The sequence below is a fragment of the Trachypithecus francoisi genome, unplaced genomic scaffold (assembly GCF_009764315.1).
Source record: "Trachypithecus francoisi isolate TF-2019V2 unplaced genomic scaffold, Tfra_2.0 Lachesis_group1, whole genome shotgun sequence".
Lineage (NCBI taxonomy): Eukaryota > Metazoa > Chordata > Mammalia > Primates > Cercopithecidae > Trachypithecus > Trachypithecus francoisi.
Window position 1 is genome coordinate 62,413,117 of NW_022681454.1, and position 14,660 is coordinate 62,427,776.

At 35.5% G+C, this 14,660-nt stretch overlaps 1 protein-coding gene across 3 annotated transcripts in view; it reads right to left on the minus strand.

The window, feature by feature from the left end:
• Positions 1 to 2,530: 2,530 nt before the first annotated feature.
• Positions 2,531 to 14,660, minus strand: part of MOB1B (MOB kinase activator 1B) — a 90,554-nt gene continuing 78,424 nt past the window's right edge. For 2 of the 3 annotated variants that reach the window (XM_033214489.1, XM_033214490.1), the window contains 2 exons: positions 11,337 to 11,500; positions 2,531 to 8,658 (listed from right to left, as the gene is read on the minus strand). In XM_033214489.1, the coding sequence (XP_033070380.1) occupies positions 8,581 to 8,658; positions 11,337 to 11,500 (242 nt within the window). In that variant the 3' untranslated portion in view covers positions 2,531 to 8,580. The remainder of the gene's footprint in view (positions 8,659 to 11,336; positions 11,501 to 14,660) is intronic. The other variant, XM_033214491.1, reaches the window with a different exon arrangement.

Here is a 14,660-nt window from a genome sequence, read left to right on the forward strand (position 1 = left end):
GCAGAGGTGTTAAATCAAATGCACGAATATTTTGCAGTGAAACATAGAGTGTTAACATTAAGTGGGATAAAGACTATTAACATCTGGTCAGATTATGATTACACTGAATTCAAAAAAAAAAAAAAACTTTTGGGGCCAAGCACAGTGGCTCATGCCTGTAATCCCAACACTGTGGGAGGCCAAGATAGACAGATTACCTGAGGTGAGGAGTTCAAGACCAGCCTGGCCAACATGGCACAACCCTGTCTCTACTAAAGATACAAAAACTAGCCGGGCGTGGGGGCGTGTGCCTGTAGTCCCAGCTACTCAGGAGGCTGAGGCTGGAGAATGGCTTGAACCCAGGAGGCGGAAGTTGCAGTAAGCCAAGATCACGCCACTGCACTCCAGCCTGGGTGAGAGAGTGAGACCCCGTCTCAAAACAAAAACAAACAAAAAAAACTTTGGTTTTCTGAGCTTTTCAGGTTTTGAAACTGCAGATAAGAGACAGGACACAGAGCACCCAGCCAGTCATGAGTGTGCTGCCACCTTAATCCTTTCTTGCCAGAAATTTTACTACTCCTTCAATTTGGCAATTCTTTTTCTCCTATGGGAATTCTAGTCTAAAGAATGAGACAGGGTCCTGACTGACAACATACAGGTTTATTAGGAAAACTAAATCAAATCAGAAAATAATAAAAAGAAAAAATAAGAGACCCTGAACATTGATAGTAAGTAGCGGTTACACAGCCCATGAGTTTGTCTACACAAATGCAACTACTTCTGTAAAATGATTTTTATCAACTTAATAAGTTGGTTATAAATTTCCCCTTGTAATCTTCATTAGTGCCTAGAAAACAGGGGGTACAGAAGCAATCATAAATGCAAGAGTGGGAGTCAGGGTGCTTCCTGCAAATCTGAAATCTGAAAGCAAAATAACATACTAGAAGAGCACAAAAGTCATCAGATGTATATAGCTTAGCAAAGAAAACTGTTTTGCTACATGCTTGTAAAGTGGATTGAGGTGAACAAGAAAATGTGACACTGTATTCACCATGCTATAACAGGAGCATGTACAAGTTCTTAGTAAAACTTCTACTAAACATGGTTGTTTAAACCTTAGAGGAATAATTAGAATCTTTGTGTTGCAAAATGCTCATTGCAGATGTTTTGAGGGATTAACAACATATTATACATTTAGTACAATAGAGGTAAATGAACCTAATTATCAAAATGTAGATAATTTTACAATACATATTTCTTTACACACAATAAATGAATAACAGGGTATTTTTATTTTTTGAGACGGAGTCTCACGCTGTCACCCAGGCTGGAGTACACTGGTGCAATCTCAGCTCACTGCAACCTCCGCCTCCTGGGTTCAAGATTCTCCTGACTCAGCCTCCTGAGTAACTGGGACAACAGGCACACACCACTGTGCCTGGCTAATTTTTTAATATATTTTTTAGTAGAGACGGGGTTTCCCTACATTGGCCAGGCTGGTCTCAAACTCCTGACCTCATGATCCACCCGCCTCGGCCTCCCAAAGTGCTGGGATTACAGGTGTGAGCCACCATGCCCGGCCCACAGGGTGTTTTTATAGCATGCAGACACAGTCCACAACAGCATTGGCTAGCATTTCAACTAGTCTTTCTCCCAAATATCATTAGTGACTTTGAGCAACTGTGGCTACTACCACTAAATATTCTTAACCTAAAGATTCAAACACAAATGCCTCTAACATAAATACTTCTGATACTCTGAGAAGACTTCTAAAATACACATTTTGGCCGGGCATGATGGCTCATGTCTGTAACCCCAGCACTTTGGGAGGCCTAAATAAGACCAGCCTGGCCAACATGGTGAAACCCTGTCTCTACTAAAAATACAAAAAAATAGCCAGACATGGTGGCATATGCCTGTAATCCCAGCAACTTGGGAGGCTGAGGCATGAGAATCACTTGAACCCAGGAGGTGGAGGTTGCAGTGAGCTGAGATCGTGCCATTGCACTCCAGCCTGGGCAACAGAGCAAGATTCCATCTCTAAAATAAAAAATAAAGTAAAATAAAATACACATTTCCTTTTTGGAACTTTGTAAATGATTCACCAATATTGTTTATTAATATTCCTTAATGAACTATAATGAAGACAAAATATTAAATAATAGCTTGATGAAAAGGTCAACAAATGATTATTACTGTGCTAACTGTTCTCACCGTAATAATAGTATATATTACAGAAAACATACACCTGCACACTGCAGAATAAAGAAAAAAGTGAAAAAAGGAAAACAAAAACACTGGTTTCAAGTTCAGGCATAGTACGGTTTTAAAACCCTAATCCAAATCAGTGATTTGTACAATTTCTGAGCTTTAGTTTTCTAAGGTGTTAAGACACTGAGATACTAATTTCCAAGGTTGTTGTGAACATTACAGAAAGAATGCCTAACATTTTAAATGTTCAACATATTCCATATACCCTCAATATTTCCCTTGGAATGTGTTTGGTGTGGGAAAGCCTATAGCAAAAATAAACAGTAATGCAAAGTTAGGATTCATGGCCAAACATAACTATTTATTCATTTTTTTCTTATAAACATTGAGTTACTTCTTTAAAAAAAAAACAAACATCTAGAATTTAAATATTTCCCATCCCATCACATACAAGTCTGTATACATTATTTACATCTTTTGAATAAAACATATTACAGATTTTCTGACATTCAGTATCCCTTTTTAAACAAAAATGAAGCGATTAAACTTTGATCAGTGACAATCACAATTTGCATAATCTGGCACAGTTTGTAATATAGCGCCTATGTTGAATTTCATAACTTAGATGATTTTTCCCCTTCTACTTCATTATGAGAAAAACTGTCTCCATAAGAGCAGTTCCGTGTCTTTATGTACTCTCCTCAATACTTGTACAGTGTAAATGCTGCCCTTATTCTTACATTACTTGGTACTGACATATTCCTGTTTTTGTCTTCAGAAATGATTTCTATTTGAACTTTAAGTGTTCTCATATATACTGTTTTCTCTTTCAACCTAGATTTCATGATATTGTTCCTAGTGGTAATTCTAAGTAGTAACTTAAACTTATAGGAAAAGTTCAAATAAAACATCAAGTAAGTGTTTCCTACAAGATTAGTGCCCTCACCACCCTGGTTATGCATGTACAATAATAACAAATACAGAGTTAGTGGCTGCAAAAAAAACTGTTTTCCCTAAAAACAGTCATTTCTGTCAAACAATTTAAGGAGCAAAGCATCCTTAAAATGAAAATGCACTAATCTTTTTTATAACCTGCACAATTAAGTATTTCAGAAAAATAAAAACTTGTGCAAAATGGTAAGAAACACCCACCTATATAAATTTAATATTAAATCAGATAAGAACATGAATTTACAAATAAAAACAATATTAATATATGGAGAAATTAAATATTGAAATTTTGACTTTATATCACTAATAATCTCAGCTTCAGTGAAATAATTTAAAGAAAGCTGTCAAACACTAATTTCCTAAACAAACTGAAACCTATGAATTGACAGTAAATACTTCAGAATCTCTAACAATGAAGACCTGCAAAATCAGCCTCATTATTTTCCAGTGTGTGTGTTACACTCACAGTGGAAAAACATACTGCTGGAAAAAGCCAGTGATTTTACTATCTACCTTTGAGAACTGTAGCCCAAAATTTTCAATTATTTAGTTCTATATGCAGAAAAAGTTGTATTACATTTGCAAAACTGATTTTTGTATTTTCTCTCTTTTGTCTAAATGTCAATCAGTTCAGCTACAAGTGACAGACATATACAGCAGTTTTATACCTTCAAACTGAATTATTCTCTGTGATTAGCCTATTAGGAAAGCCTTAAAAATTCAAAATCATCTCTGGTCAGAATTTTTGTTACATTTTCAAATTAAACTTTTCCATTAAATCTTAAGATAGCTTTACTGCTAAACATTTGTATCATACACAATTAAGCTGATAGCTGAACAACAGTGATTTCCATGGTAAATTTTAGTATTACAACAAAACTCTGATATTTAAATTATTTAAGAGTAGTCCTTAAAGTGTTTCTAAGAATTGGTATATATTCTTTAATTTAAAAATAAGCTTAAAGTATAAATCTGTGTTTTTAAGAATTGGTAGATTCTTTAATATCCCAGATAAATTTCAAAATAAAGTAAGTTTTCTTATTGGTATGCAGTCACATTTCCAAATTATAAATATACTTTTGGTCCCACATCTTTTAAAAAGACATAAAAAATTATAAATGTATGAAAAGGTTACACAATTCTAAATATTTTGTGATATGTAGGCTTAAAACTCAGTATAATTAGTATATGAAACTTATTCCAATTTCTTTGTACAATAATCACCAGTCTTTCATTAAAGTCAAATTGTTCATCTGAGTAAAAACATTTTTTTAAAAAATGGCAGTAAAGGCTGTTGTTTCCTTAAACTACTTCTATCTTAAACATTGGATCCATTTTTCCATAGTATCCATTCAATCAATACTATCCTACAGTAGTCAAAATTAAATTGAAAAGTTTTCACAAAAAGGAATAAAAATAGAAAACAAGTTCTAGAGAAAGGACTTGTTTTTTTCCATTATTAACATATCTAAGGTAATTAAGGTAAGGTAATTAAGCTGAATTTTTTTAAAAAGTAAAACCTCCACATCCAAGTGATATTTTCCACTTCACAATAGTGGTATCAGGAAACTATTCTTTCATTCAATGATGCTACCAATGCTTAAAACATTCTCTTGTGCAAATTCGGAAATTATGGCACTTTCCTTTGAACTTCCCTAATGGTTTTGCTCTCAGAGAAGAGCCAAGTTTAAATTACAGTTGAGCTGATGATTAAGATAGGTCATACTGGCTGGCTGTAGTGGCTCACACCTGTAATCCCAGCACTTTGGGAGGCTGGGAAGGGCGGATCACTTGAGGTCAGGAGTTTGAGACCAGCCTGGCCAATATGTTGAAACCCCATCTCTACTAAAAATACAAAAATTAGCCAGGTGTGGTGCTGCCTGTAATCCTAGCTACCTGGGAGGCTGAGGCAGGAAAATTGCTTGAACCCAGGAGGTGGAGGTTGCAGTGAGCTGAGATCAGGCCATTGTACTCCAGCCTGGGCAACAGAGCAAGACTCCATGTCAAAAAAAATAATAGGTCATATAAGCTGCCAAAAGTGTTTGGTGCAACTAAAATGATGAAATTGATTTTCCTGCATAATAACAAACTGCTTTTCACGTCATGATCTAGAAGAGTTCCAAAAACATTACACTTTTGCAGTATAGCTGGAATAAACAGTGTTCCCAAAAGAACCACTCTGAAGATCAACTCTCATTTGGATGTTAAAGCATGACTTATTCACCTTAGAAAGAAAGTTCTACAACTCAATATTTGTATCTCACATATTCTACCATTTCAGTGGTTATCAAAACCTCTCTCAGAGAGGGGTAAACAAAAGTATAAATGAAATGTTGTTTTGCTATTTTTCCTTAAGCAAGGAAAATGCTAATACATAAAATGGAGTCTGGTGGTTATATATGTAATATATAAATATCCACATCATCTCTATTTCCTGATAAGAGATTGTAGTGTTTTATCCATACTGATAAGCCAGGCAGTAACTCAGTCTAAGATATATTATACACAAAACATACCATCTCCTACCTAATACATTTTATGGTGACCATTTAGAATTTACAAATGACTAACAGAGGAAAGGTAGAAAGAGACTGCAATTAAAAATCTTCCAATTTAATCTAAATTAACCTCCAAAACCTCTACCAGCAACTAACATGCTGGTTATTTTAATGCAGTCTAATGCCATGGTTTTTAAGGGAAAGGGAATAATCAAGTCAGCAAATGAAAGCCAGTAGCACCATCTACTGCTAATTAAAGTATTTTCACTCTTTTTGTTATTAATTTCTCTCTAGCACCACTACTCCATCAATTGAAGTAATTCTAAAACATTGCTTCATATCAACATTTAACCAAAAAAAGCATTGTGTGTGACAATAATACTATGTTAACTTACTACTTTATATTTTATGGGATACTTTTATCAAAGGATAAGAAAACCAACTGTTGCTTTATAGCTATGTATTAATATAGAGAGCAAGGGGGAAAATAATTATCTTGGTTACTTACAAATTAATTGAAGAAATCCAAAATGAATCCAATAGACATTTATCAGCAAACTCTGCTGCAGAACAAAGTATTGATCCTTATATTTAAAAGGGCATCTTATTAACTTTCATGGGAACCAACCAATCAACCTTTTATTACATCAGTTCTTTCACTTTCTGATTTTTTCCTTACTTGTAGCCATGTAACACCATGTGCAATGCCAGGCCTCTCCCCTAGAGAACTGCTATGCTTTGTTAACATATATACACATATACACATATCCTTACTTCCCAGTGACTGTGATTAAAGAAATATTCTAAGCAGGCACCTGAGATTCTGGCACAGTGAAAACAAACTATGTACATATAGTGGGAAAGTAGGTCTTACTACTAAAAATAAGTACAGTGTACTACTGTATAAGGCTTGAGAGGGCAAGATTAATTTTTCACTATTCTCTCTACACTTGGCTACTGCAACTCCTTTGTTACTAGATGGATATGAAGTCAAATACAATATGGAAGACTCAGTAATTCTGTGCTTCATTTTCCTATTAGACAAGACTCAAAATCACCTCACAAATTTTATTTCTGAATCAACCCATAATGATTCATATTATCTATCTGAAAACAAAAAGATTTAAGGAAATTAACTAGCTCTGACTGCAGTTTATAAATAAGCTTTACCAATAAATGTCCAATATATTTAACTCTGCCAGGCTTTCCTGTTACTTCTACTGTTGGTACTCGGTGAATAATTCCTAGAAATGAAGTGGAGAAAAAGGCAGTTTCTAGTCAACATAATTGTAATGGCATTAAATTGTATCACTGCTCTACTTGTTAATGGCAAAACAAATTGATTTAATTTTAGTTTCTTTTCTACTGTTTTTAATCTATACTATTTAAGGGCAAGCATTTCTTCCTAGATGTGAAAAAGGTGTATATTTCAACTGAAGGAAGGGTATATATTTCTAACTGAAGAAAGAAGAGCTATCGGAAATGACAAAACTAAAACTGGATTTCTAAAATGGGTATTTCTCTAGAATAAAACTGAAAGAAAAAATTAATATTTATTCTAAAAACTAAGTTTCTGAACTTGTTATTTATGGTAATAATTCACTAGAAAGTCATGGCAAATAAAATTTAAAAGTTAGTAACTACTGAATTAGCATTTTTCATTATCTGGCATCACTGCAAAGAAAAACATTTCCTTTCACAGTGGAAAAACCAGAAGTCAGAATGCTTCAAGTGGGGCCTATAATAACCAAAGAAGGTATGGTATCATCTTAAAATGACAGGCAAACATCAGCTCCATTCACTGAATGGAAATGCTAAGAAGTGATCAATTTCCCCCAACAGTCCTTAAATTCCACGTTTAATGTCTGTACCTAAAATTAATAATTTATTTTTAACTTCTCTTGGAAGTTGGTTCCTAAATGGAAGTCTCTAAGACTTTGTTTATAAGTAATTGATTAAAATCTTCACGCCATTCTATTCAAAGGTTTTCAGACAAAACTTTCTAGAACTTGACTCCCCATCCCTAACTCCCCATATAAACATCTCCATGCCCCCAGCCAAATACACATTCCTATGCCCTCCTCTTCAAAGTAGAAGGGAATTCTGCAGACTTATGGCTCATTTGGCAATTGCTAGGAAACCTCACAGTTCAGCATCACCTCTGAAGATGGCAATCCTATAGATAACCTGAATGTTTACATCTACAGTGCAGTTAACATGTAGAAAGAAGCCAAAATGTAATACATTTCAACATCCTCAAGTTTCAATATCACAGATATCAAGAGGTGGGAAAAGACCAAGCATTGTTGAACATAATATATTACCATCAATATAAAAAATAATTAAGAAATATTTTTTATGTTCTACACGCATACCTTTACAAATTCTGTTTCTTCAAAGCAGTAAAGGCTGGAGATCACCATTTTAGGTAAACTATGGCTTTTATCATAGATATTTTACAACATGCACCAGTAAGTGCCCTGGGTAGTAATCCTAATATTGTTTTAAGCCCTGTTCAGTTCTGTATCTATGCTTTGCACCTCAGAAGTGAGCCTGCCAAGGCACTTAAAAACATAAGTCGTTTGGGGACTTCAAAAATGGGCAATTTATACCACACAGAAACCAATCCATCAGCAGTTCAATCAATAAGCACTTTCTTGCAGCACACAATATTATTAAAAAACTCCTCAAGCAACCAAAACCAAGTTTAAAAACACTAAGATAAATTTATCCTTATCAAATGTATAGAGAATGGTTCTTGGCTTCCCCTAGCAATCGAATATGGTTTCATATAATCAGAATAAAGAAAAAGGAACCCAAACAAGCCCCCGCCCCCAAACCTAGGACAAAAACAATCCAGATAAAAACAAAATATAACAAAAACCCCAATACACTCCACACTGCTTCATTTGAGGAACAATGTGCACAGTTCTGCATCCTTTTATCTGTCCTTTGAGGTGAGTTTTTCAATCAGTTCTTGGAGTGGTGCAAGTTCTCTTCTATCAATAAGGTTGAATTCCTACACATGATAAAGAAAGGCAGAATAAATAGCAAAAACATTATTTGCATCTTATTCCAAAGCAAATTACCACGAACATTTGATGGAAATTAGCTTTTGAAGTAAATAAAAGTAGATTATTTTTTTCCTTGTTCACTAGGTCTGTGTCTTGGGTAAATCACTTAACCACTCCTGATGTTATGTTTTTACATCTGTGACATTAGGATAAATCCCCCTACCTCATAAAATTATTGTGGGGGACTAAATGTGATACTGGATGTTAACTACTTCATGTAATGCCTAACATAAAGTAACAATAAATGGGAATTGCTGCTTCCTGTTGAAAGGAATGATCTGGACACCATTTAAGTACAGTCAACTAAGTAGAGACACACACACAAAAAAAACACTAGCATCTCAGGCAAACTCAGCATTATATGAAAAGCCAAAATCTGGTTACAAATTAATGTATCTGCAAGCTATCATAAAATATGGTAGGAAAATAACATGACTATGGTCGGATCCACAAATGACAAATTAAAGTACTGTGAAGAACAAATGAGAAAACCTGAATTTAATTTGTGCTCCTTTAGAAATTCCACCCCTGTCATTCTGAAGTTCACTTCTGAATAGATTCCCCTGAACTATAAACTATAAGGCTAGTAAATAGAGGCTTGTCTACATTTCTGATCTTCTGCTGCCATGGTAAGGCACTCTCAGCTTCCAATTTAATTTGTTTATTAGCATCTATCATGTGCCAAGCACTACAGTTAAATACTGGAGAGAAGCATTAGGGGGTATTTTAATGGCAGGAGCACGCCTAAGATTTGTAGAGTCTGGGCCAAGAATACAAATGGATATATATCATATGACTAAATTACTAAATTTTATATTAAGGTAGGATGTTGTTAAGAAAACATGTTCTATCCTCCTACCTTAACAAACATACTTTCACAGCAACCAGGAGAACAAACTCAAACTTAGAATTCTCCAGACTCCTCAGGATTCTGCACTGGAAAGTAGTGACATGGGGAAAGCCAGCCCCGGGTGCCTGGCCCTTAGAAAACCTCCCTGCTTTTCCAACCGCATCCACCCTGCACCTCAGGAGGTCTCACATATGATTGTGGACACTTTGGGTAATGTTCACATTGCCTCTGAAACAGCTGCCATCAGCTACCCCTCAGGCCTAGAGGTATACATATCAGAGACGGGACCTGCCCTCAAAAGAATGGAGCCCAGGAAAAGATGCATGGAGACCGTGGAAATACATTTTGGACCATGTGGATAAAGAATTCTGAGTTTCAGGTACCCAAGCAAGCAACAGAAGGGATCTAGGTAGTTATATTCTTAGCCCTATGGATTCGTTGCTCTGTGGGGAGGGGTGCAGGCTTCAGAAGGACCACAGCACTCTCTAAATTGTGAGGTCCAAGGCCAGTGCCCCCTTTATTTAATCAAACAATGATACTGTATAACTAATAGACCTACCTTTAAGAAGTTCACAGTGTCCTGATATACAAACAGGATCAGATGTGTAAACGCTATGTATCGATCCCTTGCTACTTGCTAGGAGTTGGGAAACACAGTGTTAAGATCACTGAGTCAAGTAAAATTAACCCTTCTGGAGGGAGAATATACTCTCTTAAACCACCACACCTGAACTTTAGCAATCATGTTCTGCCTAAACCAAACACAGATGCGAACTTTAGGACAACATTTTCTTTGTTCCTTAGTTCTGGACATGGGATACCACAGTAAAGTAACTGTTAAGAGCAACAGTTTTGGCAAGTTACAATCTCCTAAAGTACGTTTATATAGGTTAAATGTATGCCTTCAGTGTGAGGAGTGCGTACAGGGGGAAGATGGATACGTATTTCTTAAGAGAACAGGGGAAGTGGCAATGGCATTTATAAATATATGCCTATAGATATACAAAAACAACACGAATTCAAGATGTTGAATTGTTTATTCTCCTGACGACCATCTCCCCTTCTCAACCTCCAACAACAACAACGACAACAAAACTGGTCAGCTCTTTTATTTCCACCTCTTTTTCATTTTTGCCTGTTATTTCTCTTATTATTACAGCAAGGTGAGAATACTGTCACTGCTTAGTCTACATTTGTAAGGACAGTTCTTTGAAGACTAAAAAAAGAGGAAGTCAACTAGGAAGTCAGACCAAAGACTAATGACCCTCTGGCACAGAAACATTCCTTGTGACATATTTTTCCCTCAGACATGATGGATAGTCCTTAACTTAAAACTTATTTAGAATGTGGTTTTTTAAAAAAAGACAAAAAACGGATGTGATATTCAAAACCCATTCCTGGGCCACAGTCCGCTAATAAAGATCCAGGGCAGACTAGAGTAGAAGTACTAAAATGTCCAGGAGAACCAGTTCATTCACAGATCTGCCAAACTAGTCAGATTCATTATCCAGCCCCTCCATATGGCCAGTTAACTGAAGCAAATCCAAAGCACAACTTTTCAAATCCATTTTAGACTGGCATACCATCAACTTGTAAACTAAAAAAATTTAAAAACCAAAAGCCAGTCCTTATCATCATGGAAAAGTGTAGAAGAGGATGCAGACCAGAGAGATACGGCAAATTCCATCCTGACAGTGTGGATGCAGTATTCACCTTAGAATTATGAAGATAAATGCTTACGTTGAGCACCAAAGGCCTCCTAATCCAACTTACCTGGACAAAAAAAATAAAGTGCTTGAAAGATGTATTTAGATGTGCTTCCTCCTGAAGTTGGATCACAGGGTCAAAATGTTGATGATAAATGTGAGCATAAACCCTAAAGAGGCGTTTGAGTATAGTTTTTGCCACAGACATGAAATTCTTTGGGAATGGGACACCTAGAAAAGAGATAAACAACTCCCTCTAGTAACAAGAGATGACAACAAGACAATATGAGTTTGTCAGCAAAGAGCAAAATAAATCACCAAGACAAGGCTGAAAAGAAGTAGTATTTATGAATGTATACATATACCCATTATACCTTTTCAGAAGTTCTCAACATGTCATGAATGAAAATAAACTTCAAAGTTTTTATGATAAAAGAATTAGTCTTCATTACAGCCTGTTATTTCTCTAACATACTACCACCGCATTTCTAAAACGAAACACACACACACCCAAGATGGTAGTAGAGCTAAAACTCACACTCAGATCATCAGATTTCTTTTTTTTTCTTTTTCTTTTTTTTTTTTTTTTTTTTGAGATGGAGTCTCGCTCTGTTGCCTAGGCTGGAGTGCAGTGGCGCGATCTCCGCTCACTGCAAGCTCCACCACCTCCCAGGTTCACGCCATTCTCCTGCCTCAGCCTCCTGAGTAGCTGGGACTACAGGCACCCACCATGCCTGGCTAATTTTTTTGTATTTTTAGTAGAGATGAGGTTTCACCATGTTAGCTAGGATGGTCTCGATCTCCTGACCTCGTGATCCGCCCGCCTCAGCCTCCCAAAGTGCTGGGATTACAGGCGTGAGCCACCGCGCTCGGCCAGATCATCAGATTTCTTAAGTCTCAATACAAATATGTGCTGAACAGAAATAATGCATTAACCATGTTCAGTTTTGTTTAAAATGCTTGCAGTTTATATTGTACTTTTTTCTGTGGGAATTATTTCATTACTACTCCAGGTCTACATTTGTCCTGAAATTAGCTGCATTCTCTATTTCACTGATTTGTAAATTACAGCACTTTTACAGCACTGAAATAACAAAAGTAGAAAAATACAAAATCCCTGTGGAGAAGAGGGAACTCATATACCGTTGATGGGAACACAGATTGGTATGTTCTACGGAACTAAAAACAGCATGGAGGTTCCTAAAGAATTAAAAATAGAATACCATATGACCCAGCAATTCGTCTTCTAGGTATGTAGGAAATGAAATAACCCAGTCGTAAAGGTATCTCCACTCCTATGTTCACAGCAGCATTGCCCACAATAGCCAAGATATGGAAACAACCCAGGTGTCCATCAACAGATGAATGGATTTTTAAAACTGTGCGCTATATATACAATGAAATACTATTCAGCTACAAAAAGAGGAGATCTTGCAATTTACCACAACATGGATAGACCTGGAGGGCATTACGCTAAGTGAAACAAGTCAGACACAAAAACAAAAATCTTGTATAACCTCACATATGTGGAATTTTTTTTAAGTCAAATATACAGAGATAAACAGTGGCTACCAGGGAGAGTGGTGGAGCTAAGTGAAAGGATAGAAAAGTAGCAGATATGTAAAATGAACAAGACTAAAGATCTAATGTATAACATGAGGACCACAGTTACCAATAGTGTACTTAGTGTACTGAGGCTGGGCGGTGACTCACACCTGTAATCCCAACACTTGGGAGGATAAGGTGGGAGGATCACTTGAGCCAGGAGTTCAAGACCAGCCTGGGCAACATAGTGGCCCCTTGCCTCTACAGAAAATTAGAAATTAGCTGGGTATGGTGGTGTATACCTGTGGCCCCAATTACTTAGGAGGCTGAAGCAGTAGGATTGCTTAAGTCCATGAGATTGAGGCTGCAGTAAGATGTGACTGTGCTACTGAACTCCAGCTTTGGCAACAGAGTGAGATCTTGTCTCAAAAAAAAAATTTTAAAGAAGAATAGTATATTGTATTCAGGATTTTTGCTAAATGAGTAGATTACAGCCGCTCTTACCACAGGGGGGAAAAAGGGTAACTATGTAAGATGATGGATATCTTAATCTGTTTCACTATAATAACCATTTTATTATGTACAGTCTCATAACATCGTGTTGTATATCTTAAATATACACAATAAAATTTATTTTTAAAAATGTATAAAATCCCATATTCTTTGTTAAACTTACTAAATGACGCAGCCTGGCAAAACAGCCAAAATTGGTACTACTGGGTTCAATGTCATCATATTGCCATCACATTGCTACTGCTCATTTAAAATTACTAGAGTTCACAAAGACACATAAGACAAACCAAAGTGAAAGGACATCTATAAAATAATATGTACTCTTCAACAATATCGATGTCATGAAAAACCAAAAATGACTAAAGTGCACATTTCCAGACCAAAGGAGGCTAAAGAGACAACAAATAAATGAAAACAAATATAAAAGATTTCCTTTGCTATGAAGTACATTAAGAAAACCTGAAAAGCTCAAATAAGATCTATATAGTATAGCATCAATATAAATTTCCTAATTTTGATATCTGTACTGTGATTTTTTTAAGGAAATACATATTAAAGTTTTTAAAGGCATCATATATGCAACTTACTCTCAAACAGTTTAAGAAAAGGAATGAATGAATATATGTGTATGTGTGACAGAGGTTGGGAAAGGGAGAGGGAAGGAGGAAGATGTTAACAACAAAGAATCTAGATATAGGATTTGTATGATTGTTTTTACATTTCCTTGCATAAGTCTTGCAAATTTTCTAAAAGTTTGAAATTGGATCAAAATAAAAATTTTAAAACTGTATTATGAGAAAGGAGAGATAAGGTGGGGACACTCATCCAACCCTTATGATACATATATACATATAAGTAATTGTCTTTAAAAATTGCTCTTTTATTAAAGAAGTTCCAAGTGGTTAATGCATTCAATAAATATGTTTAAAATACTCCATAATAACAACTATTTATATTGTTGTCTTCAACACATTTTTTTTCAAAAAAAATCATAAAATGTCAAAAAGTTCTAACATTACAAGAGCAGATTCTTAGCTTTTTGAGACAATCAGTTGTAAGTTGTAAGAAGTTTGAGAAGGCAAAAACATGACTGTCTAAATGTAAACAATTTCTAGTCTAAATGTAAACAATTTCTACTTACTCGGTAGAAACTGTAAGTAGAAATTATTTACATTTCGACAGTCATGTTTTTAAATATAAAATATTTATCTTTTTCACACCAAATTTATCATGAACGTTAAGGTAAACCCTTTATTTTATTTTATTTATTTTAATCTAATTTTTTTAGACAGAGTCTCTATCACCCAGACTGGAGTTCAGAGGCCCTTAAAAG